Source organism: Phaethon aethereus, assembly GCF_964289735.1.
Source record: "Phaethon aethereus genome assembly, chromosome: 1".
NCBI lineage: Eukaryota > Metazoa > Chordata > Aves > Phaethontiformes > Phaethontidae > Phaethon > Phaethon aethereus.
In genome coordinates, this window is record NC_138575.1 from 38,768,367 (window position 1) to 38,792,781 (window position 24,415).

The 24,415-nt window shown below is 42.9% G+C and overlaps 2 protein-coding genes across 2 annotated transcripts; one reads left to right on the plus strand and one right to left on the minus strand.

Annotated features, from left to right (window-relative positions):
* Positions 1-329: 329 nt before the first annotated feature.
* Positions 330-18,136, minus strand: GNS (glucosamine (N-acetyl)-6-sulfatase; the record flags this gene model as incomplete). The annotated part of the gene is made up of 14 exons (XM_081999811.1): positions 330-405; positions 1,258-1,418; positions 3,286-3,396; positions 4,123-4,230; positions 5,417-5,518; positions 5,914-6,017; positions 6,584-6,702; positions 8,036-8,118; positions 11,752-11,919; positions 14,305-14,403; positions 14,786-14,851; positions 16,409-16,615; positions 17,287-17,346; positions 17,996-18,136. The coding sequence occupies 14 exons, from the start codon at positions 18,134-18,136 to the stop codon at positions 330-332; spliced, it is 1,605 nt and encodes a 534-aa protein (XP_081855937.1).
* Positions 18,137-19,232: 1,096 nt separating this feature from the next.
* On the plus strand, positions 19,233-20,327 carry LOC309414432 (uncharacterized protein). The gene has a single exon (XM_082011747.1). It carries the CDS (start codon positions 19,457-19,459, stop codon positions 19,937-19,939), a length of 483 nt encoding a protein of 160 aa, XP_081867873.1. The 5' UTR covers positions 19,233-19,456; the 3' UTR covers positions 19,940-20,327.
* The last annotated feature ends 4,088 nt before the right edge of the window (positions 20,328-24,415 follow it).

Consider the following 24,415-nt stretch of genomic DNA (forward strand, 5'->3'; position numbering starts at 1 on the left):
TTTAGAACAAAATAAACTGTTCAGATTCATAGGCATAGGTTCACCTCTGTGCCTGTGATATGAAAAGGTACTTGAGAGACAAAGGTGGTAATCAACTATCTGAGCAAGACAGATTAGCTGTGCCTAACGATTTAGTTACAGTTCAGCTGTAAAATATACATATTGCACAAGGCAACCAGCTAAAGACATGGGTTTTTCTTCCACACAGGGTTTGAATGGCCCATTAGAAGTCTTCCAGCTGTGATCGAGGAGAGTTACAAAGACAGACCCGCTGCAGTCACTGGAGAAACCGGTCAGTGGGAGCTGATTGCAAGAGGCTCTAAAATGCCTTATAAGGACCGTGCAGAAAACCTCCGAGCCCGAACACCATGGTTGCTGAACATAAGCCGTGGGTCAAACCGGTACCTATAGAAAGAAGGAGAGTCTGTGTGAGCTACAGTTAGCCCACAGTGACCGACACTTCTAGAAATAGCTTATTTCTAGAATAGCTCTGGTACAAAGCTACAAGAATAGTTGCTTTCTTAACAGTATGCAGTAGGGACAATCCCTTGACATATTAAAACAGACAAATTATGACTACATGCAACTAAGGAGTTGATGGTCTCCAAAGAAATAAATACTAGCTACAACAGACCAACAGCATACCAGCATGTACAACATTAAGCATTCAAGAGATGTGCTCCAACAGAAAGCTTTGCTGCCTCAAATTACAAACTTACCTAGCACAACTGCAAGGACATTTTAAAATAGTACTTAAAAAAAAAAAGGTTCGGTGCAAATGGTGACTGACTGCACTTTGAGGTGAGAAGTGCTATTTACTTACAACAGCTGACTATTATGTACAGCTTAGGTCCTGCAGGAAACACTCTTCGCTAACAGAATCTCCAGGAACAATCAGAGCAAGTATTTGGGAAATTCCCACCTACAGAAACATGCAGAGCTTTTTCTTGCTTGCAGGCAAACCTGAGGTCCCCTGTCTCTGATTACTCAGCACAGCTGTAAGCTTCAGCTATTCTAAGTCAACAATGGCTGACAAGATTAAAGTAGTAGTATTAATACCATCAAGTTACATTTGGTAGGTTAAATTAAAATAGAGATTAAACATTAAAAAAGATAGATGCTTTCTTGATGCTTCTGTATTAAACAGCATGTATGTCAGTAATACCATATACCACCACAAATATGCTCTATAAAAGCTTCATTTGAAAAATATATACTTATATTTAAAAGTATTATAATAATTGAATCAGTGTTTACCCGGGATCGAAGACACCTGGTGTACGGCAAGTTGCTCCTGAACAGGACTGCAGCATCATTAATCGATAGTTCATCTTTTCTAGGATTTCTTGATCAATTGTTTTAGCAATGTTATTGATCTGGTGTGGATCTGCAGTCAAGTTATACACTTCCACAAACACCTGTAGAAGAAAATTCCTACATTGCATTAAGTCCTAAATGCTAATTAACATTTAATCAAACTATTTGGGAAGAACACCTTATGACAGCATATAGTCTCAAATGTTATTTTCCACTATGCTGCAGCATCCCCACACATAAGCCATATTTAGCCACGTGGCTAAGTGGTCAAAGGCAGCATAAGGTGTAGGTAAAGCTAAAGTTTTGCGATGGTACAGTACTGATGGAGAAGTTTTCACTTCCACCTAAAGTACTCATCTGCTGTGCCGCAGATTTTTTTCTAACACATGAATGGAACTCATGACTGTAAGACCACCGCAAGAGGCCACGGTTAAGCCATCCACCTTTTCATTAATGGATCTCAAAACACACAATTTCATGACCATCACATCACCATTATGTGCTCATCAGGTACTTCTAGCTGTCAAATTCAGACAGGTGTCTTGACTACATGTACAGAATACACTGAATACAAGTATGCTATAACCCTAATACAAAAAAGCTTTTTGTGCCCGTGTGTGCTTTGAGAAGGTTTTTTGTGTGCTTTGATAAGGTTGGTCTGGAGGATTTTAGGGCAGAGTTGTTTTTTGGTATGTTAAATCTCTAAACCATTCTGTAGGACAAATACTAGCCAAAAATATTTCAAGGATTCAGCTGAGGTTTTGTCTGTGCTAGAGCAGGACACATGACTGCAGATGATGTTGATTAAAACTGGCTGGGTTAGTTGTGTCTAACTTAAAGATGCATCCAGACAGACTTTGGTTGCAAGTTTTCTTGTAAGGTTCACCGCAAGGTTTTAAAAGCCACATTGCTGCATCTTCCCAGTACCGTTAGTCTTAATTTAGCCGACCCAGGTAAGCTGAGTGACCCAGAAATGCCACAGTCATACCTTCTTACTGGAAAAAAAGAGTGACGTGAAGTGTATTATCAGATCAACTTTGGAGTCTACTTTTATGAAGAAGGCTGCAATGCTCATTTAACTTCATCATAAATTGTCAGAAAGTGGAAAAATGAAGAGCAGGGTCTGCTAGTCTGCATCTTGGTCTCCTATACAGTCTTTCTTGCTATCTTACTGCAAAAAACATCTTGTGGGATTTACTCCCCTGCTTTAAGTTTTTTGTTGCAGACTACTGTTTTGTGTGGTGCCATTTATGCATTTATTGTACATCTGCTGACAACGTGGTTTATCAGATCTGTGACCCAGTTTGCCTCAAACCCAACATGCTTCCGGAGCAACCAGGCACAAGCAAAGATCCGCCCTGTAATGCACCAGGTTGTGTGCATACAGCAGGTGCTCCACTAGTGGAACTGGAACAGTTTCTGAAAGGGGGGGCATTATGTCCCTTATACCCAAACGAGATAAGACCTTTCTCACAGTTGTAACTTAAATACTTGTTTTACCAGGCAAACAAGCATGCAATAGAAGAGAAACGATCAGCCTGGGACTTCAGATCTTCCCAAGGAAAAGAGTTGCAGCTGAACGCAAGAACAGCAGAGGTACAGTGTAACAGAAAATACCTGTCTTACAGAAGACTCTGCCACATGGAATTAGGGTAGGACAGGGAACTCAACCCAGTCCCAGCACAGCTCCCCATGAGGCCGTTAAGGGATACCAGAAGGCATTAATCATAGTTTAGGCTAGTGTCCCTTCCTTCCCCCCTCCTCCCCCGCCGCCCTTTTCTTTTTCTTCCCAGAATCCCAGAGTTTCAGTCAAACATTCAGACCAGTAGACAAATACTTCACTGTTTATCCTGCAAGCAACACTAATCTGCTTTTCAGAGTACTTTATGGAAACCTTGAGAGATAAGAGTGCCGACAGTCGCTTGCACAGTTGTGAACAGTTATAACATCTACTAGTCAGAGACTTACCTCCCGGTCATCAAATTCACAGTACTGCAGATCCCAGGAAGTTGACAGCGTCCTTACACAAGCATATGTATTGTTATAGGAATCTTCACAGACACAGTCTGGGAAGCAGTGCTGCAAAGTGAGCAGTGAGCAAGAACTTCAGAGGGAAGTAACTTCAAAAGAAGAAGATGAACTAGCAATCCTTTCTATAGAGTCTATACCAGCTCAAGCCAACCACAGTTAACTGATGAACGCCAGGATCTTAGTCCAACACATGCAAGTCGCCACTGGGGATTTTAAGCAAAAACTCAGCTCTTCTAAATATGAGAAAGTGTTGTTAATGACATCACCATGACTCAGGGCATTTTGTTGGTGAAGCTAATGTACATACACTGAGAAGAACAGTGCAACACACTACTAAAGACAACACCGATGGGATGCTTTACTTAAAGCAAACCTTCTTTGATTCAGGAAGTAGCTAGTGACTTTAACAGTTAAAGGCAACAACTTGTGCAATGAGGTCACTGGAAGTTTAGAAGGAACATGATGTTGTTGCCACACACTTTGCCAAGACCACACCTTCCTGCATAGTTCTCCAGCCCTGAGGCCCTACAGATTCCCACTGAAAGGGTGACTGTGTTCTGTATGGTCATTTGGATGCGTGAGTTCTGTGTGGCTGGATGTATCCCCTTGATTCCTAAATGCTGCACAGGACCTACAGAGCTAGCTCCTACTTACCAAGACACTGGGAGTATAGTATAGTATAAGTTCTTAAGTATAGAACTATGTTAGTCCACACAGCAAATAGGTTTAATTCAGGAGCTATTTTCTAATATTAACAGCTCTTGTCTTGCTTACTGTGACTCCAGGTCCTAGGCCAGGACAGGTAGGATCACTGCCATTGTATCCTTCTCCTTGGTACTCCACCAGGAAGTCTGATCTCCATGTCACATTTTTGTCTCCCCTCTAGGACAAGAGGTTAACATGACTTAGTATCCAGTGCACTGTGAAAAAAGAAATTCTTCATGCCTGGTGTAACACTAACACTGCTTACAAGGCAGTTTGAGTCCTGGTCCCTAGTTTGAGTCAGTGTTAAAATAATATTTAGCCTTAGGTTAGAATGTCTTGTGTAACTGGAAGATGAGGATCCAACTCCAAAAATATTAGTACACTTTCTTGTGAGGGTTTAAAGTGCTATCTTTGGTTTATAAAGAATCATGCAGTGATACCAAATTGGAGCCACACAGCCAGATACCACTATATTTCAGACAAGATCCCTGCAGCAAGGCGGCTTCTCTTTAGTTTATATCAGAGATGGAAAGAGATACATTTGGTATAAGAAAAGATAAACAGCTTTAAGAAGCAACTAAGTTTTAAGCTGCTCTATTTGTAGATGCATTTTAAAAGATAGAGGGAGAAAGAAGTTTAAAGTTAATATAGAGCACCATTACAGGTACATACAGCAAAACAATGAGTTTCACAGTTTTGACTCCAGAGTTTAAACTTTTACCTGCTTCTGTCTAAAGAACAGCTTAAGGTTTGGATACAAGGTTTTAAAAGCAAAGCACTGTTTTAAATCTGGATGTCTCCTACATTTCCAAGTAAGCTACCTTCAATTTATAGACTAAATTTAATTAAAACTAAAAGGATCAGCTTCAAGCAGCTTTATTTAAACAGGCTTCTGCTCACTTTTTGGAAAGGTCAGGTTTACTTGTAAGAACACACGCATTTTTCCAGAGTTTAGGAGGAAACAACAGTTCCACTGAAAATTGAGGCAAACCAAAGATTTAAGAGCAGTCTGCCTTTCTCCTATGTCTATGCTGAGAAATCTTAAGGAAAAGGGGAGGGAGGATACAAGGTGGAAACAAGACACATCCTTCAAAACAGGAATTATTACAAATGGCAGGATTAGCCAAAGGATGATGCAACTTTCTATTACAAAATGACCACAAAGTTGTAAGGCTTATCAAAATACATCTGCATTTAAACAGCATGCCTACTTTTTTCACTAAGCTATGAACATCTTGTGTGAAAATGCTGTCAAGGGAAGACTCTGGCTTATGAGTCAACCGAGTCTACTGTGAAGTAGTATTCACTTTGAAGAATAACCCCTGCAAGAATTACTGGTTACTGTCCCTGTCAGTCTACTCACCAACAGCGGCAACAGCGACATCCCATCCATCTGGGTCTTATTCAAGTCATACCCTGCGATATCCAGAATAGTGGGACCCAAATCAATATTTGCAACAAGCATCTGCAGGGTGAGGAAAACTTACTTCAGAAGACCAGAACACAACAGATGTAATGAGACTTCTCTATTGTAAGTGATTGTAATTTTAGGTATACCTAAACACTACTTAATTTCATCTTTATAGGCCAATGGACCCTGTAACGTTCACAAGCAGGGTAGAGTCTTTGGAAAGCAAGCTTCACACTTCATTTATTTCTGTAGCCTGCAATTACTTAAATTTACTGACTCAAGCAAGAGCACACAGCTTTTTAGAATGAGGTCCTTTGCACCTTCTACCACTCCGTATATTTCGTTTCACTGCTACATAAATAAGCAGGAGAATAATTTATTACCTAAAGCTGATAACTGTGAAACAATATTAGAAGTAAACCCGTACTCTGATTTCCCTTCTTTCTCACCTTGTTTGTCTGATTTGGTCTTATCCCTGGTCCTCGAACTAGCAATGGAACTTTGATATCAAACTCATACAGCTGCCGTTTGTCTATTGGCAAAGAAAACTGGCCTATACAATAAAAAATGGAAAAAGTTAAATGGCTTCTTAGTTTATATTTTAAAAGTCTAGTTTTACATAATTTCCAGCAACCAATTTTTTTAAGAAGTCAGAAGAGATTCTTAACCTGAACCACATTAACGAAGTGGAGGATAGGAACAAACAACTTCAAAGTATAAGCTGTATCTTAAAAAGTTTAACAGCTTAGATACTGCAATTTTAGTTGTACAACATGATATACACAGGGCTTTGCCAGATTTTTGCTGGTGAACTGTCATGGCAACTCTTCCTACAGAACAGAGAGACCCTTCCTCCATTTCTGTCCTCATTTTATGTATACCAGGATACAGCGGCAGAGATTCAGGCTAAAAACCACAACCAAACAAAACCCAACCAAATAATAAAATCCCCAAACACCCCACACTGCAACTCCAGATTGTTTTACAACTCAAATCAGTACTTCTCATGTCTACAGTTTTCCACAGCTGCTTTTCCCATTTTCCTGAGTGGTCATGAGGGTGAAATGTTACACAACTCCCGATCTTCTATAAATATTCAGCAAGCAGGGAAAATTTTACCAGTGTGGAAGCCATTGTCTGATGTGTAAAAGATGTATGTATTGTCTAATTCTCCATTCGATTCCAGCTTCTTCACTAGTTTTTCTATCAGGTCATCTACTGACAGCAGAGTTTGCCACCTATACAGAAACAAAGTAATTCGTATTAGAGCACGAAAAATTTAGAGTAATTTTGACTGCAAGTGGGGCATTCGTATTCTGCTTCAAGTCAGTGTACACATGGCAAGTAGGTTATTTTGCTTGCAAATTCTGAAAACAAATTGCATAGATTACTACGCTGTACTATTTGAGGCTGCAGTTTAAGATAGAGATAGACTGTTTGTCTTCGGTTCTTGTTGATTTTATTCTGTGGTGTCTGAGAAAGACGTCAAAATGCTGATTACTTCTTATCTGGAGACAGTAAAGACCAACTTTGAAGCAATACAGTGGCAAAGAGTTCTCTCCTACAAGGTCACTTGTTATTAGTTCTTTATATCTAGTTTTTAATATTAAAATACAAGACTGCCGTGAATTTTATTGTCTATATGGGATCCTTTCTGCTTGAAACTACATCAGCTATTTTGTATTACTCATGCAATATCAGGGCCCATTATTCCAGTGCGTCTAGAGCCTTGAACTGCTACAAGTTATTACTTCCTTTGCCATGGAGTCTGCCATTGAGACAAGTGCCTGCTTCTGATAAGGTGGTAACAAGCCTCCACAAACTAGTATTATGCTGAATTAACTAAATTCAATTCTTGGATTCTGTTGTCTCCAGGCTTAATGTAAGGTTTTGTTGCATAATTTTACCTTCATGTTCTATAAAGCAAGAGCCTGAAAAAAACTTGACTTTCCACCTCCAAAGTGACAAGCGAATGCCTAATAGCTGCTCAAAACAGAGTTTAACACTTAAACTAATGTTTGTTTCAGAGCTTTAAAAGAAATTATACCTACAGTGTAAACAAATACCTTTCCTTTCTATTAGAAAGGGGGAACAAGCTGTACCTTCACATTACTCCCCACATCCCCTTTTATAAAAAAAGAATCAAGCACGTGCCTCAGCCAGTCAGGTATTCCCACATAAAAGACCACAGACCGAGAGCCAAGGTTAATAAATCAGGTTAGCTGGCAGATAAATGGATCATATTTGATGTACATCACATAAGAATCTGGAATTCAAGTGAAGTAGAAGGTATGACAACCTGTTGTGCACTGAAAGAGAAGCAGTAGAGACACCGAGCATGACCTTTTTTTTTAATGATAATAAAAATATTTCTGAAGTCAATGGCAAGTTCCTTTGCAAAAAGTGAACCAGAAGTCAGGTCTGCTGAGACAGATGCCAGAGAACTATTACAGGTAATTTGACATCTACTGTCAGACTTACTACAACGCTTTTAAAAAAAATATCTTTTTTTAAAAACAATAAAAATTCTGAGTAGAAATCTTAAGCACCAAAAAAAAAAAAAATACTTACCGCTTTCTATAAGCATCATCAAGAAACTGTATTGAGGAGTTAGTCATTGGAGTCTTTGCTTGTCGAATTAACCAATGCTTGTTCTAAAGAAAAAGAACAAAAAGATTAGCGTAGGAGAGAAGTACCAGCTTTTATACCTTTCTTAGGCCAATTACAACAGAAATGTTGTTTAGGGTGGAACACCCATGTGATTCCTGTGAAATATCCAGGCAATGCTATCAAACAGACCTGACTCCAGTTTCCCCTTTTGGTTCATGTAAAATCTAAGTTGCAAGAGTTGAATATATCACAACTTCATTATGCTCAGCCCTTAGTGAGAAGAAAATAGCTGTGAATATTTTCAGAGTAGTTCAGGGAAGAAATTTGTGAAAGGAGCCAGGCAAGGCTCTCCCAGAGATGAAAGTCAGATAGCCTGAGGCAGGTCTGATGGAAAAAAATATGAAGGATTGAGCAGCACTGTAAGATTGCACTTGGTTGTCAAAGTGAGGTTCTTTTGGGACCTAGATTTGTGAGGGTCCTGACATAGGTAGAAGTGGGGAAAAACTCCTGCATCAAAAGCAACTAGGACTACCCAATTTATGGACTTGTGAGGACAAAGAGCTGTAACGGTGCCACTATCAGATTCTTGGTAGCCTTATGAATTCAGGGCTGGAGACTACTGTGGGGAGCATTACCCTTCTATCTGGATTTTTTTTTTTTTACTCTTGAACAAGAGCGTTTATTTTGCTGAAGTGTTAATGATTCTTCTAGCCACATCCCCAACTTTCCAGAACAGCCTCTCTCTTTCTCCTCTCACCCATCCCCTTATTAATGGGGATGACCCAACTCCTGTGACAAGTGATTCTCCCACATCCTGAAGCGCCAGTCTGAACTGGGTCAGCTGCTGTACAAAGACATAGGAAGGTCTGTTGTGAAGAACCTGAAGGCTAGTATTAGTGGGGAGCAGAATAAAGTCATGTCAATGCAGCTTTACACTTTTTCATTTAATAGGTCAGAGATGACCCTCTCACCACCCTCAGCTTCAGCCTGTATTTAGTTGGTCACTTCTCTCCATAGAACCTCTCATTTATGCAATTTCCCTCCTGTCACAAGCAAATGACTCTGAACAGGCTCAGGCTTAAGGGACTCACAATGAAGTGACTCATATCTCCTGCAATTATTCAGTTCTCCTGTTTTCTGTTCTTGTAGACTGAAGGGAAGATTTCTGGCATGGAGACTGAGTACCGTGTCCAGTTTATTTTAATTCAGTTGTATTCAGATCTCTCTTTTATGGCCGAGACACTAAATCTATCTCAGCAAGAAAACTCACAGGATAATCAAGACCAAACACCTAGGACTTATATGTTGGTTGGAAGACATCACAAACCCCATCACTGGCTCAGCAGAAGTTCTACAGAGAACAAAGGAGCTGGCCATGTCACCTGTGCACTAGCCACCTTTCACAGGAGGTGGGCTCAGGAGAGGGCCTTCCATAAGGCACAGCCCTGCTGGGTAACTCAGACAAGTCAGTCACCTATTGCAGGAGAATCTTCCTCTTCTCTGGAGTATTTTGTTCTTCCTACCTTTCTCTAAATTTTCATGAACTTCTCAAAACACCTAAACATCTTTGTGGATTTCAGTAAACTTCATACTCAGAGTCCTCAAATCTGCTTCAGTCGCTGTCAAGTCTCCTTCACCAGTTACATACAAAGCTGTCCACCAATCCTGCTGCCACCTTATGTCCCATTCCCAAAGAAAGTTTAGGAGTCCTTGAGACCACATACCATATCTTGCCAGCAGAATCTGAACTCAGCTGTGCTCCAATTTTGCAGGAAAAAAACACTGCATGCAAGAAGTACCCAACACATATCTTAATCAGCTTCTCTCTCAGAAGGGCTTAGCTAAACCACTCATCTGGGCTATCAATAGTCCTCCCTGGGATACCGGACAGCTACCTATCACTTGCTATAGTTCATAGCTGAGGATCCCAAGTAGAAATCAAAGTGCACACCACCGGCCAGAGTCTGACAACAACTTAACTCCTGTTTTTCATGCAGAGATTCTGCATAGATGGCAGAATCCTTTTAGCACCCCTTGCCCACATGCTGTATAAGGAAGCTAGGCAACGTTAATTTAGGAATCAAGACTGTACAATGCAAGACTGTCTACCAAGCATTACAACATCAATGACTTGAGCGCCTGAGCCTATGTATGTGTTTATTGCTATTGCAGGAATTGTGCTTGTCCTAGAAAACAGTGAAGCTCAGAGAAGAGTTAGGCTTCAAGACCACAATGCTGCCGATTACAGAAATGCACACTGTTAATGATTGTAGCTATTTTGTGTCTAGGAAGAATGGTAATGCTAGTCTGTTCCTACTGTGAAACCTAGTAAAATTTCTGCATCCACAGACATTAAATACAAAACATTAAGCAAGTCTGTTTTATTTTGTTTTATATTATATAGGCATATGCAGAGCTTCTGCTTTTGCTCCACATAAGTGAACTCCCATGCTGTATTTTTTGTCTAGCTGATGACTTTGCTGGTCAAGTTTTCTGGCTCACTATTTTAAAAGCATTCAGTTATTCCAGTAATGAAGTCTAAGACAAAGTTAGGGACCCTTTTCTGGAGCAAGAAGAAAAAAGGTCCGATTCTCACTCCCCAGTTCAATGCTTAACAGGTTGGGCTGAAGTATTCGTTACTGCTTGCAGCCCTTTTCTCCCCTTTCATTCATGTGTTTATACCATGCTGATAAGCACATGGTCATTTTGCAAGCTACAATGCTCAGCTAAAAACCAAGTTTCACCCTGTACTACACAAGTCACAGTGACCTTAGAAGAGGTATCACTGGGCTCCAGATAGGCATTTAGGCAATAGTATCTCTTAAGATTAGGAGCAAATCTTGAAGTGAGTCAGTTGAATGCTGAACAGTAGCAAGTTCTACATTTTAAACTAATTGAATCAAAACCACAAGGCCTCCGTAAGTTAAATGTCTCACCAGATTAACTGTTTGCGACTTTCACTTATTGGCAGAGTAAGTAGCAGCGGATTAGTCTGAGCTAGACCGTATTTGGCCAAGTTTACTGGCAGTGGAAGGTACTGCCCTGTCACAAGGACGTCTGCGAGTTTGCACCATTAGGCTCAGCAATTCTGGTTACAGGTCATTTCAACAAATGAAAGGCAAGTTCTCAAAGTCCTTTGTGACCCTGGGCCCTATCGTTCATGATTTCATGAAGCCCTCTGGTTAGCCTGATACGCTCGACAGCTAGGGGCAGCTTTGTCAGAAGCTCAAGTAATGGGCTACCCACTCATGTGAGCAGATTTGTATAGGAAGACAGGGCTCTCACCATTCCTCACCTGAGCCTTTGTGTAGCACACTACCTACGTGTCCTCCTGAACATACCAAGAGCAATGAAAGAACATTTTAAGAACTTCAGAAAAGTCTGGAAATTGGACAAAGAATTAACTTTTTTCCATTTAACAATCATAATTCCATTGTACTGCCCTATCATTTTTGCCACTACTTTTTTTTTTTATTCACAAAACATTGGTATGCAAAAGTCTCAAAGTCACAATAAACATATCTTACCCTGAAAGGCTGGTTAACACAACTAAATAACCAGTAGTCACAGTATTAGCCTATTCTTCTCACTGTTTAAACTTCATATGCAAGTCAGGGTCATTGCCTACTGCTCTCCTAAGCTAGTAAATCTATGCAGATTCTTGCTAGTTAGCTTACCTTGCCATGAATATTAAAATTGCTGTTCCTTGGTGCACTGACATTCTGAAAACTCTTTGTATACTGTGGAGCAGCTGTCCAAGGGGAGTGCGGTGCTGGGGTCGAGATCATCATAAAGAAGGGTTCAAAATTAGATTTATACTCCAAAAAGTCCAATGACATGTTGGCCTGTGAACAGTTTTGTTGGAGAAGAAAAGTCATACCCCCAGAGGAAAACAGCAAGTATTCGAAAAATCCAAACTAGACATTCATAACTTTTTCTAGCTTGGTAGTAGTGGGAACATTTAAACTATTTCAGTAACTTATTGCTTGCTCATCTACAAGTGTCCAGAAAAGCAGCTCATGATAAAAAAAACAAACAAGTGTTCATGTCAAACAAATCATTTGTCCCTCATCTCTGAACTGCTTTCTACTTCAGAACTTTGCATTATTTAGACCTGGAAAGCACATAAAAAAATTTGTGCTTATTCCAAGTAACAAAATCCTCCTAAACTCTGCTTTCGAGTAGAACTGGAGCTTTCTTTAACACAGCCTGAGGTTTTTTGAGGATCTCAGTGCCATCTCCTGCCTGATAGATCCCAGTGTAGCAGTTTCAATTGTCTTCAGAAATGGCAATAGTTCTGACAAAGTTTTTCAGCCCCACCATTTATAGTGCAGGCTCATTCTGTAGCAAGCTCCTAGTTTCTAAGGGTTGCCACATTTCTGTTGGTGAAGCCAGGAGCTCTAGTGAAGGAGAGTGCCAAACTCCACTCACTCATGCCACTTCACTGCACTTTCGTTTTCGTTTCAGCCTATACAATTTCAAGTAGGAAGTTAGAAAAGATTGAGAGTTCTGTTTTTGGCCTTCCCTTGGTCAGCCTTTGAAATGAAAGCTTCAAAGGTACTACTCACAGAGGAGTTCTTCACTGTTCAAATCTTGCAGCATTTTCCTTTTCTGTCTGATTAGTATACCCTATTTTGCATATCCTTTTTTTTTTTCTAGAAGAAACAATACAGTAGAAATTCCCTACCCTTCTTTCCTCCTATCTTCTACATCTCAGCAAGTGGGATTGGACTTCAGTTATATGACAGAGTTAAGGGAGGATAAGAACTGTGTGAAGTTCGAAAACCTGGTTCAGAAACCAGTATGATGTAGGTAAACTATTTTGTTAGGAGCTTAAACTGCAACATGTCAGGACTGCAGTAGACAGATTCAGGTGTTCTTAATACCAAACTTCAGTATCCATATGTCCTTAGTCAGCTTGTGCATCACATCAAGTAACACAAACTTTGCATAAGCACTTTACTCCTGTGCACTGCCCATCAAGTGAATTAAACTCAAACACTAGCTCTGAAATTGCTGGATATACATTTGGTACCTACAGGCAGAAGGTAGAATGAAACACACTGAAAATCATAATACAATTCTGTATCAACAGGTAACACACCACAAGGAAGAGGTTTATGCAGCAATGACCTGTTGGTCAAAATGCTTACGAGCTGCTGAAGGATCAAAAAAGATCAGTACAATGCCAGTGATACGATAGTCTCACTTCTGTTTTATCAATTCCAATCCAGCTGTAGACAGCCTAAGTCTAAATTTAATCATACAGCTGTTCAGTACGCTAAGAAACATTGATCGGTTCTGTTCCTGGTAAGCAGCTGTGTCTGTTCAAGAACCCACTGGAATGAAACTCCTTAGGGTCTTAGTGGAAGACTACAAATTGACTGCACGAGGAGACTACTCGGAGAAGAATTTTCCTGAAGTGCTGCATGTAAGCTCCCAGCACTACCAACTCATACACTTTAAACAGCATGTCAAATTAAGACTCTGGCTTGGCAGGCAGGGGGAACACTTCCCCCCCACTCCAAGCTAATACTACTTGCTAAACAGGGCCTCAAGAGAGCTGAAATAACTCTTCCAACTTTCCTTTAAATATTTGATATCTTTGTTACCTCTCTTTACCTTAAGAGGGTAAGAGGCTAAAGACTCCTCTGGTCAGCTACACATTTTGGCACAGTCCATACATTGCCCTCACACACCATGAAGGGTCAATTAGCCTTTGATATTTCCAAGTTATCAGTTTGACTAGTTAGAGGTTACAAGATACTGACACATCATAATATCTAACAAACAAAACACAGTGTGAAGTTATTTTTACACGCTTAACTTCACGCTGAAATCTTGGCCCAGTTAATCTGTTAGAGAAGTTGTTTGTTGTAATGAAATACATCCTTCTATGAAGTAATTTAAGACATTGCCTACATCCATCATGCTCCACATGCACTGCAGCAGTCAGTATTAACCTCTCAGTGGGGTTACTGGATAGCAAATGGGCAGCTGGAATCCCTTTTTTCTCCACAGCTCATACACACAAACTTGTCACTTCTAAATACACCCAGAGTCTTGCTCTGCTGATTAATGCCCACCCACCATCACAACAGCACAATCACATATTTACGAACTAATACAGCCTAACAAGTTATCATCCCCACCCCTTTCCAAGTCCCCAGCATGAGGCATTATCTGGTCATAAGCAGCTTCTGTAACACAGGTGTTGCAAAATTTCTTACCAGTACATCTGTCAGATAATCTACACTGTAGTTCTCACCATGCCTTCGTGCTTTGCCATTTACTGAAAGAGTATAGTTGTAGTACTTTGAATTTTTCTCCTGTGAAAAAGAAAGGTCAGGTGCATATTTATACAAAGTAACATGTACATTCATTTCCTGAAACAAGCAAAATGAGCTGCCAACAAGTATTTGTCACAAGGACACTGCAAGAATTCTCAGAACTAATCTCCAACAGGTATTTTAGTGCTCTCTCACACTGCTTTGGCTTTACAAGTCAGAGGTTTTCCTGAGGTACCTTAGTAGGAGTTGCCTTTGTGAAAGCCAAGGATCTGATATGCAACAAAGGAAAAAAGGGAAGAAAATTTGCAGTAAGTTGTTAGATGCTCTTTGTCTGCTCTTTCATGACCAAAGGGAAGTTAGAACACAAACTGGATTACAAAGCAACCAAAATTAAGTATTAAAAAATAAAATGGTCACATACCAATGCATACCAAAAACTCCATCCAGGAGGGACATGACCTACTCCCCCTGCAGCCTCTGCTCCATACTGAAAAAAAAGACAGACCATGACTCACAATTTCAATTATGATGAATAAAAGATAAAAATTATGTTTCATATTCACAGGCTTTATTCAACACTAGTCAGAAACTGCATTAAGCCAAATTCGATTTCAGAATGGAAAAAAACAAATACATATGCATATAAAAACACATGCATAGCTTGTTGAAGAAACCAGAGTTAAATAACTAGAAAGACAGTAACTCAAAGCTTGGCATTCACCAATAAATTTTAAATTTTATTCCCTGTTCTACTCCACACATGAAAATATGCAGAAGTGCTGGACAACATGCAGTACAACATCAGGTAGTGAGAGGTGATCAAAACACACACACAAGAAGACAGTCTTAGGCTTTGTGATAACAGTTCACAAGATACTAAAGAAAATTTTGCATAGACCTACAGCTTCCATCATCCTCCCCCACAAGGCATGCGAACTTTAAGCAATGCTAGTCTCTTGTCACCTCAGTGCCAAATAACCTACAACAAATGGCCTTTAAGCCAGCAAAAAAAAGAAAGCTGCTGAATCAGTGCCAGACTCAAAACAGAGGGTGCCTCAGAGCAACACAACGGGTTTTCTCAGGGCTGCCCTCTCCCATCTACATGGCTCGCCTAGCGGCAGGGGCAGGACACTATGCCGAGTCAAGGGATGCTCAGAGGAAGCCAGATAAGTTTCCCTTCCTCTAGCTGCCTCAGTAACATCAGCAGAAACAAATTTGTGCCTGGCTATGAAAATTCATGTTCCGTTATTCTATTATACAACCAACATTTTCCACCAAGAGATGCAAGGAAAACAATGCCATCAAGAACCCTGTAACCCATCTGTCTCCAAATACAATTCCATCACATAAGAGGAACACCTGATCCTAGATCTGAATTTTACAGCTTACCATTAACTATGACAAACCACAGCTTAGTTAAAAACAGGAAAAAAAAAACCAAACCAAAAGCACACACATTCAAGTGATTCAGTAATAAAGCGTCGGGTAACCTCTGTAAAGAGTCCCAATAGTATCTGTTCTCCCAATGGGTTTGCCTCAGGGGACATTTAATATTTAAAATACCATATTAACTGCTAAAAAGAAAATAGTCCTCCGATTCAGGGGGATATATCAGCCAGGAATATTGAGATAAACCGATTTTTTTCTTTAACATTATTCTAACATTGTGCCTGGTCTGGCATTGGCTTGATGGTGTTCTTCAATACCACACACCAATGATTTATCCATTTCCCCCCATCATCATCTATAACAATTAAGACGTGAACATACTAAAAAAAGCCTTTGGATCCATCATCTGTTCAAAATTAACTTTTAAAAACATACAGGCACCTACAGAACCTGATTTTAACCAAGTTAAGTTAAAGATTTGAACTTTGTATCATATTTACCCCATCTTAAAGAGAACTGTTCATTCAAGTAACAGCATTTTAAACTTTCTGGGGACCCACTATCATCTACAAATACAAAAATCACTGAAAGTTTTAGGAAGGTGGACAAATGCAAATGAACTGCATCACAGTAAAAAAAAAAAAGCACAAAATACCTCATTCAAATACTTTCCAGCAAAGAACGTTTGATAACCACACATAGTTTTGAGCAACGCTGGGAAGGTGTATGGTTCTTGGATCTTCTGCCATAACTTGCTGCTACAGTTTCCTTCCAGAGTGTTATTGACAACGTGATGATTATGTGGATATTTTCCTGTTAAAATGCTAGCTCGGCTGGGACAGCAAAGTGCACTGGGAACATACTGGAAAGACAGGATGAAGAGATACAAGACTGATATTGTAAAACAATTTTTCCTCATAATTTGCAGTTTTGAGATATCAGCTAATAGGTTGATTAAAAAGTTGACCAACATTAAAGCATACTCCTTTTTAGACACAAAGAATTACATCCCAAGTATTTTCACTAGTGGAAAGCTGCACATGAAACTGGTTTTGGGTTTCTGCATCATATGCTCTTCAGCCTCATTTGCCCCCCCATCACAGATCAGATGTTGTTCTTACACAGCAGCAAGTATCCATTAAAACACTTTACCAGTTGATTCACTCCATTATTTTAGCCATGGCAAAATATTAGAATATGAAATGAGTGACATGGGTTGAAAGTTTTGAGTAGCTTCTACTGCTTCTCAGTTTGTAATAAAAATATTCAGATTGCTCAATTTTATTTTACAGCTTAAGGCAGTCAGCACAAGCACTTTTAGGAAGTGAAACTTTCCCTCTCAGATTCTGAACATGACCTAGAGCTGTATTCATTTTGTGACCTAAGAGTAGTTAGAGATTGAATTTAAGAAAACTACACACATATGTACAGACTTTGTACAACTATTACCAGTTTTTAGATTTTAAATTATCTAAGATATAAGCTACAAAAACGCATATACCTCAGAAGTACAGAGTTAATGTAAACACTCACTGCATTTAGGAAGGTTATTCCCATCTGCGCAATGAGGGCATTAGTCTTCTTTAGGGGTGTCTGGAAGAAAGGTACCAAACCAAAATCAGCTAAAAACGTAAGGTCGTTTTAAGGTAAAGTGGGGGAATTGAAGCAGTTGTTAGGGCGAGCTGAAGGAAGGCCACCACACCACGGTTTTTAGGCACTGCCCGGGCAAGCCGCCCAGAGCGCCTTTTCGTTGGTGGGACCGTGGCGGTTCCGCCGGGCACCCCAAGGGAGCACAAGCACCGGGAGCTTTCGGGGACCACCTGCAGCTGCAGGGGCTGTGCCCCAGAAGCCCCAGCCTCCACCCGCGGGAGCTTCCCGGCGACACCCACCACCGCGCTCTCTCCAGTTGCCCCGGGGCCCCGCAGCCCCGCCGGCAGAACTCGGCCCGAGGCCGCGGAGAGAGACCGGCCCCGGGGCGGCCCAGGCCTCCTCAGCGGCCGGAACGACCTCCGCCTCACACCGGGCCCTCCCCACCCTTCCCCGCCGCCCCCAGCCGGGCTACGCAAGCTCAGCGGGCGGCGAGCACTCCCTCGGCGAGGGCGAGGCCTCTCACAACGCTCCCGCCGGTCCCCACCATGAACAACCCCACGCCTCCCGCTCCACTTGCGGACGGGCCCACGGCGGCGCCCCCGGCCGGGCGGGCGGCGGGGTGTATGGGAGGCCGAGAGAGCCGCGGGGTTACCATGCCGCCCAGGCAGACGTCCTGGTCGTCGGTGAGGATGAGCACCACGTTGGGCCTCCGTGCCTGCCGGGCTGCTCCCGCCGGGCTCAGCACCAGCAGCGCGGCCAGCGCCAGCCCCCGGACCACGGCGGCAGAGGACATGGCGCGGCGGCGAAGACACGTGGGCGGGCCGCGGGACAGCAGGACGGAGGCAGCCGGTGCTGCTCGACTCCGCGACAGCGACAAGGCGCAGCGCGGCCGAAAGCGGAGCCCCGAGCAGCAGCGCGCGGCCCGCCCCGCCCCCGACATATGACCCGAGAGAGCGGCGGGGGGGAGGGGGGGGCGGTGTCACGTGGCCCGGGCAGCCGCCGCGGCGGGGAGCGGCCCCTCCCCCTCGCCTCCCCGCCCTCTTCGGGGCAGCCGGCCGGCCTCGGCCCCGCCCCCTCCGTCGTGGCTCCGCCTCCTGCTTGCGCCCGCGGGAAGCCGTTGCCATGGGGGCGGGAGCGGGGGGCAGTCTCGCGGGCGGGGCTGTCGCCGTCCCCCGCCGCCGGGCTCCCTGGTAGCGGACTGCTGCTGCCAGCACCGGCAGCCCGCAGCCGGCGGTGTCCGTGACGGCGAACACCGCAGCGTTTTGTTCTCAGAGGATTCTTTATAGTCGTAAAATACTGCGTTCTGCTACCAAACTACCGACGTTAACCACCCGAGGCTGCCAAGCGGGCCCCATCAGCCCGGCAGCGCGCGTCTGGCCGGCTTGCAGTGCCACCGCCTTCGCGTGCCCCTGCCCGAAGGAAAGTATTTTGCCGATATCGAGGAAAACCGGGCGACAGGGGCAGCCGCGGAGCTCGGCGGGGGCACGGGGCGCGCTCGACACTTCGCGTACCGACGGCAGCGGCTGAGGCGGGTCTGGGGCAGGAGGCTGCCCAGCCCCGGTCGCGCCCCGCTCTGGTGGCCGTACAAACCCTATCATCGGCTCTGGTTTTGATGTCGTTGTACGACGGCCTACAGCAGCATAATTACAGCCTCCCGGTTACATCACTGAAGTTACGCCCTATGTTTCCTCACGCCCTTGTCTCGGCCTTCCTCTGAGGAGGCGCAGAACCTTAGCAGAGCAGCAGACCGCCGCCGCTCGGGGCTGCCCCGCGCACCGGCGAGCGGGCAGGAGCGGGCCAGCCGGCAGAACGGGGGTGACCTCTGCGGCAGTTGCCCGGCGCCGCGGGCCGACCCCGCAACTTACCGCCGTGAGGCGCCCGCCCCGCCTCTCGGCAGGTGCAGCGCGTCCCCCCGCCCGCCGCCGGCCTCTACCACGCCGCACCGGTGCGTGGGGAGGGAGTTGAGCCGGGCGCGGCACTTCTGCCTGCGGGGGGGGTGTCCTGCCTGCCCGGGCTCTCCCGCCCCCTCCCCGCCGCGTCTCGCTGTGGAACGGGCCGAGCCCGGAACTCGGCGCTGTCGGCGGCGAGCCCGCGCTGCCGGTGGCTGTGGAAGATGGAGGCGGGGGCGGCCGGCCTGGGCGGCAGGGCGGGCAGCAGTGCCGACAGCCTGGCCGAGGAGGAAGAAGAGGATGAGGACGAGGAAGGTGCCGGTGGCGACCGGTCCAACCGCACCTCGTCGCTGGTGAGCGGGCTACTCACGGAGCTCTACAGCGCCGCCGAGGCGGCCGCCCCCTCGGGCAGCGCCCGCTCCCGCGTCCTGCGGGAGCTGCAGCAGCGGCCGAGCCCGGCCAAGTACCTGCGGCTGAAAGGTACAGCCCGCCCCCGCCTGCCCGCTCGCCTCCGCCGCGCCGCCTGGGCGGGCAGTTGCGCCTGTCGCCTCGCTTTCCTCCTCTGTGCCTGCAAGGGAGCCCTGCTTAAGGGTTATGCCCCCTCCCTCCTGCCTGCGCGCACCTGCACGCCCCTGTGTGTCCCTCCATTTGCTGTAGCAGCCTTCGTGCATGGCCCCCTCTCCCAAAAGCTTCTCCTGCGCGGTTAGCTGATATCTCCTTCAAGCCAAGGCCTCCTGCGCTCTTCCCTCCCTCTTGCGTTTTAGATGCCGTGGGAGCAAAAAGAGGGTCACCTGCCACTAGGGTTTCTGTGAGAGGTTGCACAAGCTTTTGTTCTTCTGTAAGTTCAGTGCTTTTCTTCACTTAACAGTAGCGAATCAATGACCAGTTTTCTTTTTCTTTCCTTTTATTTCCTTTTTTTTTTAAAAAAAGCTAAGTCCCTTTTTTCTTAAGTTAGAAGAGATGTTACACATTACTGTGTCATAAGAGGTAGTTTTTTTCATGTCCTTTTAGTCCTAGTGGACTTAAACTTGACAATTGTAAAGCTTATTTGCAGGTAAGCATGTCTTCCAGGCGGCAGGGGGGAAAGGTGTAATAAAAAAATGTAAATGCAATAGTCAACTGACCAAAATCTAGGTGAAATGATCCAAGAATTCTTACAAAATCTAAGTAGCCACAGCACTGAATGTTTGTGAAAGGATGAGACTTGCAACTCCAAGCTGACCCGATGAGGGGGGGCTGTACAAAGGCCTTTTGCCTCTGATGTTAAATCATTCTTGGTTTTGACAAGGATAAAAAGCAGGAGGTGAATAAACATGGCTGTTTTTCAGACCTGTGCAAACAGCTTTCTGCTTCCGTGTTTGGCTTCTTAATGAGGTGTTATGCCATCTGATGTTACAGGATGTAGCTCATGTTCTTCTGTGTGTCCTGTGTCAACCTGGAACTCAACAAGGAATTTGCTTGTTTGGGAATGTATTTTGTAGAATTAAAACTCATTAATTTTGCTGCAAAGTTAATTCATTGTTTTTACAGGGACAGCTAACTGGGATGAGCAGGAAAGAATAAACTTTTTTGGTGACTGTGCAAGTCAGTAGGAATACAACTTTTTTTTTTCCCCTCCTCTCAAAATCCATAGATGTGGTTTTAAATCATGTTGCCTGGTACCAGTGATTGGGGGTGCCAGCTGAGCAGTGGGTGCTGAAACAGGGTAGGGACTACAAAATATAGGATTGTCTTACCAGTGGCTCCCCTCCCTTGCAGTCAGTCATTTCTTGTTCCCTATTATCCTGTGATTAACTATCATTTCAGCCTAATTTGTCATTTTCTTTAAGCTCTCCAGAATTACTGAGGAAGTTTTGCCATATGAGCAGGGCTGTTTGCCATCCTTCTAACAGTAGCTTTTCCTGGATGTATTTTTCTCATTAGATCAGGTTATCAAAGTATGGATTTTTTTGATGGATTTCTTTTCAGCATCAGGGAGGCATGGTTGGATTGAAAGTGATAGGATTTGAAAACTTAGCCGCAGGGAATAGAAAGCTGTTTAGCTGATGACAAACTGTACCAGGTTACTACAGGGAAGAGCTGAAGAGGTGTGTGATAGGCAAGACCCAAACTTTCACTGGTGGGGTGTACCTCTGAGAACGGAGCAGTCTCATCAAAAATTTTAATGGACTTAAGACATCTCCCCAACAACTCCATTTTCTCCTGGACCTGAAGCTCACCACATGAGGGGCAACCAGAATATTAGACGTAAGCTGAGACACCGTGCTGAGCTAAGGGGGTCCGGTGGCACTGTGACTGACCAGTGGAAATAGTTGAGCCATGACTGAAGCCACCTTGTTTGCATCTTAGTGGAAAGAGTTTCCCACTTAGAGCTCATCCTGAAGTTGCTTTTCTAGCTTTGCAGGCAGCTTCTTGAACGTGTTCCTTTGTCTGTTTACATTTGCTTATTCCATGCACATTTTCTACAGGCAACTTCTGGAAGGTACTGTATTTAAAATATACCCCCTGGTTGCACTACTTATAGGTATATTCTGGCTACATCTGTCATGATGTTTCCAATTTATAACAGTATAATTATTAAGATTCATACATTGTACCAATAAGTTGAAGTACTTCAGTTTAAAAGAAAATTAAAGACTTTTATTCAGATTCTGAAAATGTTTATAATTGGGAATTATCCCAGTCAATAGAGCTTGTAATTTATAGAAAGTTTGTATTTGTAAATGTCAGTAGGGCAAGTCCCTTTGCATGTCAACTACAATAAGCTGTTTGTGAATGTTTTGGCTGGCACTGAAGTTATTTTCTCTGCTTATTGGCAGATGTCGATGAATTAACAACTATAAAACGAGAACTGACTTACAGAATTTCTGTTCAATCAGCAAAGTTGCTTCGTCTTTTGAAGCAGAAAGACAGGCTTGTACATAAAGTGCAGAAGAACTGCGATATTGTCACAGCTTGTTTACAAGCGGTTTCCCAGAAACGACGTAAGTACTTTCCATGTGTGTGTGTCCTAGTGCAAGTAGTTTATTTCATTAATGTGGGCAGTATTTCAGCTAAGTCCTCGCACTTGATTTAAAGTCAAGAGGCCAGGCTGTGCTATTCCTTAGATACGACTGGCTTCCAACGATGTCAGTGGCTCCTGGGAACAGGCAAAGTTGAACTAGCTCAACTAGGTATGCTGCCATAGCCTCTGCTTTGTGTATTGGTGCAGCACCCTTACTGTAGATTGCCTGCCAGGCTTTTTCAGCCTTTAATTCCCAGAAAGCCCAAGTTGAATTTTTTTGGTGTGCATGCTGTGTTTGACTGTGTGCTTTTCTAGGATTATAAAAGAGATGCCAGAAGTGGAAACTATAGACAGCATATGCAATTTTTTCCCAGTAGTGTGTAACCCCTTTCTATCGACTTGATTTAAAATGAGGAGTATTAGTAAAAACAAACCCACTCCCTCAAACCTCTTTATCAGCACCTATGTTCTTGGGGATTTCAGAGGGGGTGCATGGGAAACAGGAGAAATATTGCTCTTTAATTGTTTAGCTTTTTCTTCCAGCGCAGTGAAACCTTTTTATTTGACTTGGCAAAGTTGTCATCTAAAGATAGGCTGAAGTGCCTTTGTTAATTCTGCTAAAGTGAAACCGTATGTAATGTCATATGTAAAAATAAATAGAAATTATACCTTTAGAAAGGACATGTGAAAATAACCTAATGTTCCCTGTCTTATTTTTTCATTAACATGCAGCGTGACAGGTACAGAAATGTTCAGGTACAGTAAAAAAAAGCATGGTCTTTTCACAAAAATGCCTGTAGGAGCTTTCAGGTGCATGTAAAAATTTTATTAAAAGAATCTTACTCTAGTGGCATGTGCTAACGTAGTTAAGGGTTTGTCTATTACTGTGGAACTTAAATTTTTAAGCATTAAAAGTGTTCCTTTGTTTTACTTAAACCTAGCATGAAAGTTCTTGGCTGTCATGCACTGCATAGGTGTATTTCTTCTTCTCACCTATTCTCTTTCTCAACATCGGCTTGATAATTGAATCCTCAGTGCCATTAACACTTAAGCATATACTGTAGTCTCCTTTTAAATGAGACTACTTAAATTTTGCATGTGTTTAAGTATTTAGAGGATTTGACTATAAATTCTGAAGGTCTGAGCATCCTGACCTCATTTGTTAGGTAAAAATGTATTGACTGAAAGAGATATGGGATTTCATCCTAAATATGAATGTGTTTTTACAAATTTCCGGTACCGTTTTACACTGAAATTAATGGGGCATTAGGTTTAAAATGTGCTAGTAATGACTGAGATGGCTGAAGTTTTAAAGTAATGCAGTTTATTGCCTAATATCCATGTATGTGCCTGCAGGTTTTTGAAGACTATGTGTGGGTTTCTATACTACATCTCTTTAAGTGAGATACTTTTATTATTAATAATAGCATGTTTACCTAATGTTAATTTTCAGCCTATATCTCTGAAAATCCAGATGTATAAATTCCAGGGCAGCTAAAACTTAATTATTTCTTGCTTTGAGATCTAATCCAAAGCCACTGGGCTTTGTTGAATGACTCCTGGTAACTTCAGTTGCTTTGGAATAGATTGAGACTGTGGTTTTTATTGCTTAGTATAAATATACTAGCACTATACAGAGAATGCAGGAATAAGATTTTGATGTAGGATATGCAACTTTAAATTTCCTGGTAATTGTGCTTTTGAGGCACTATTTGATGAATAGCTGTCCAAAGGCAGGCACAACAGGTCTTCTTCCCTCCAACCATTTATTCTTGTCTGTCTACTATTTCCTGTGTAGCAGTAGTAGGAATCCCTGTGGGGTATATAATGAATCAAATGGGATTGCTGATCTAGTAAGATAATTCCTTTTTTCCCTGTTCTGTAACAGTTCCTTTATTTCCAGTTTCTGCAGAGGGTGGTAGAAGTTGGTGCACAGGGGAAGGTGATTGCTTAGAGTAGCTTGAGAAGTGCAGCTACTGAGTATGTAGTTTAAGTCCTAAAGTCTCAGCAAAATTATTATGATGACAGTGGAAAGATTTTTTTTCTGCTCTTTTAGCTTTAAAAAAACCCCAACAGTTAATGTGATGGAACATTAAAAATGTACACCTCCCTCTCCATCCTGAAGTGTAAGAGAGTTTTTCTTCTGTCTGAAGCCCTTTGAAACTGGATTTTCTGTACA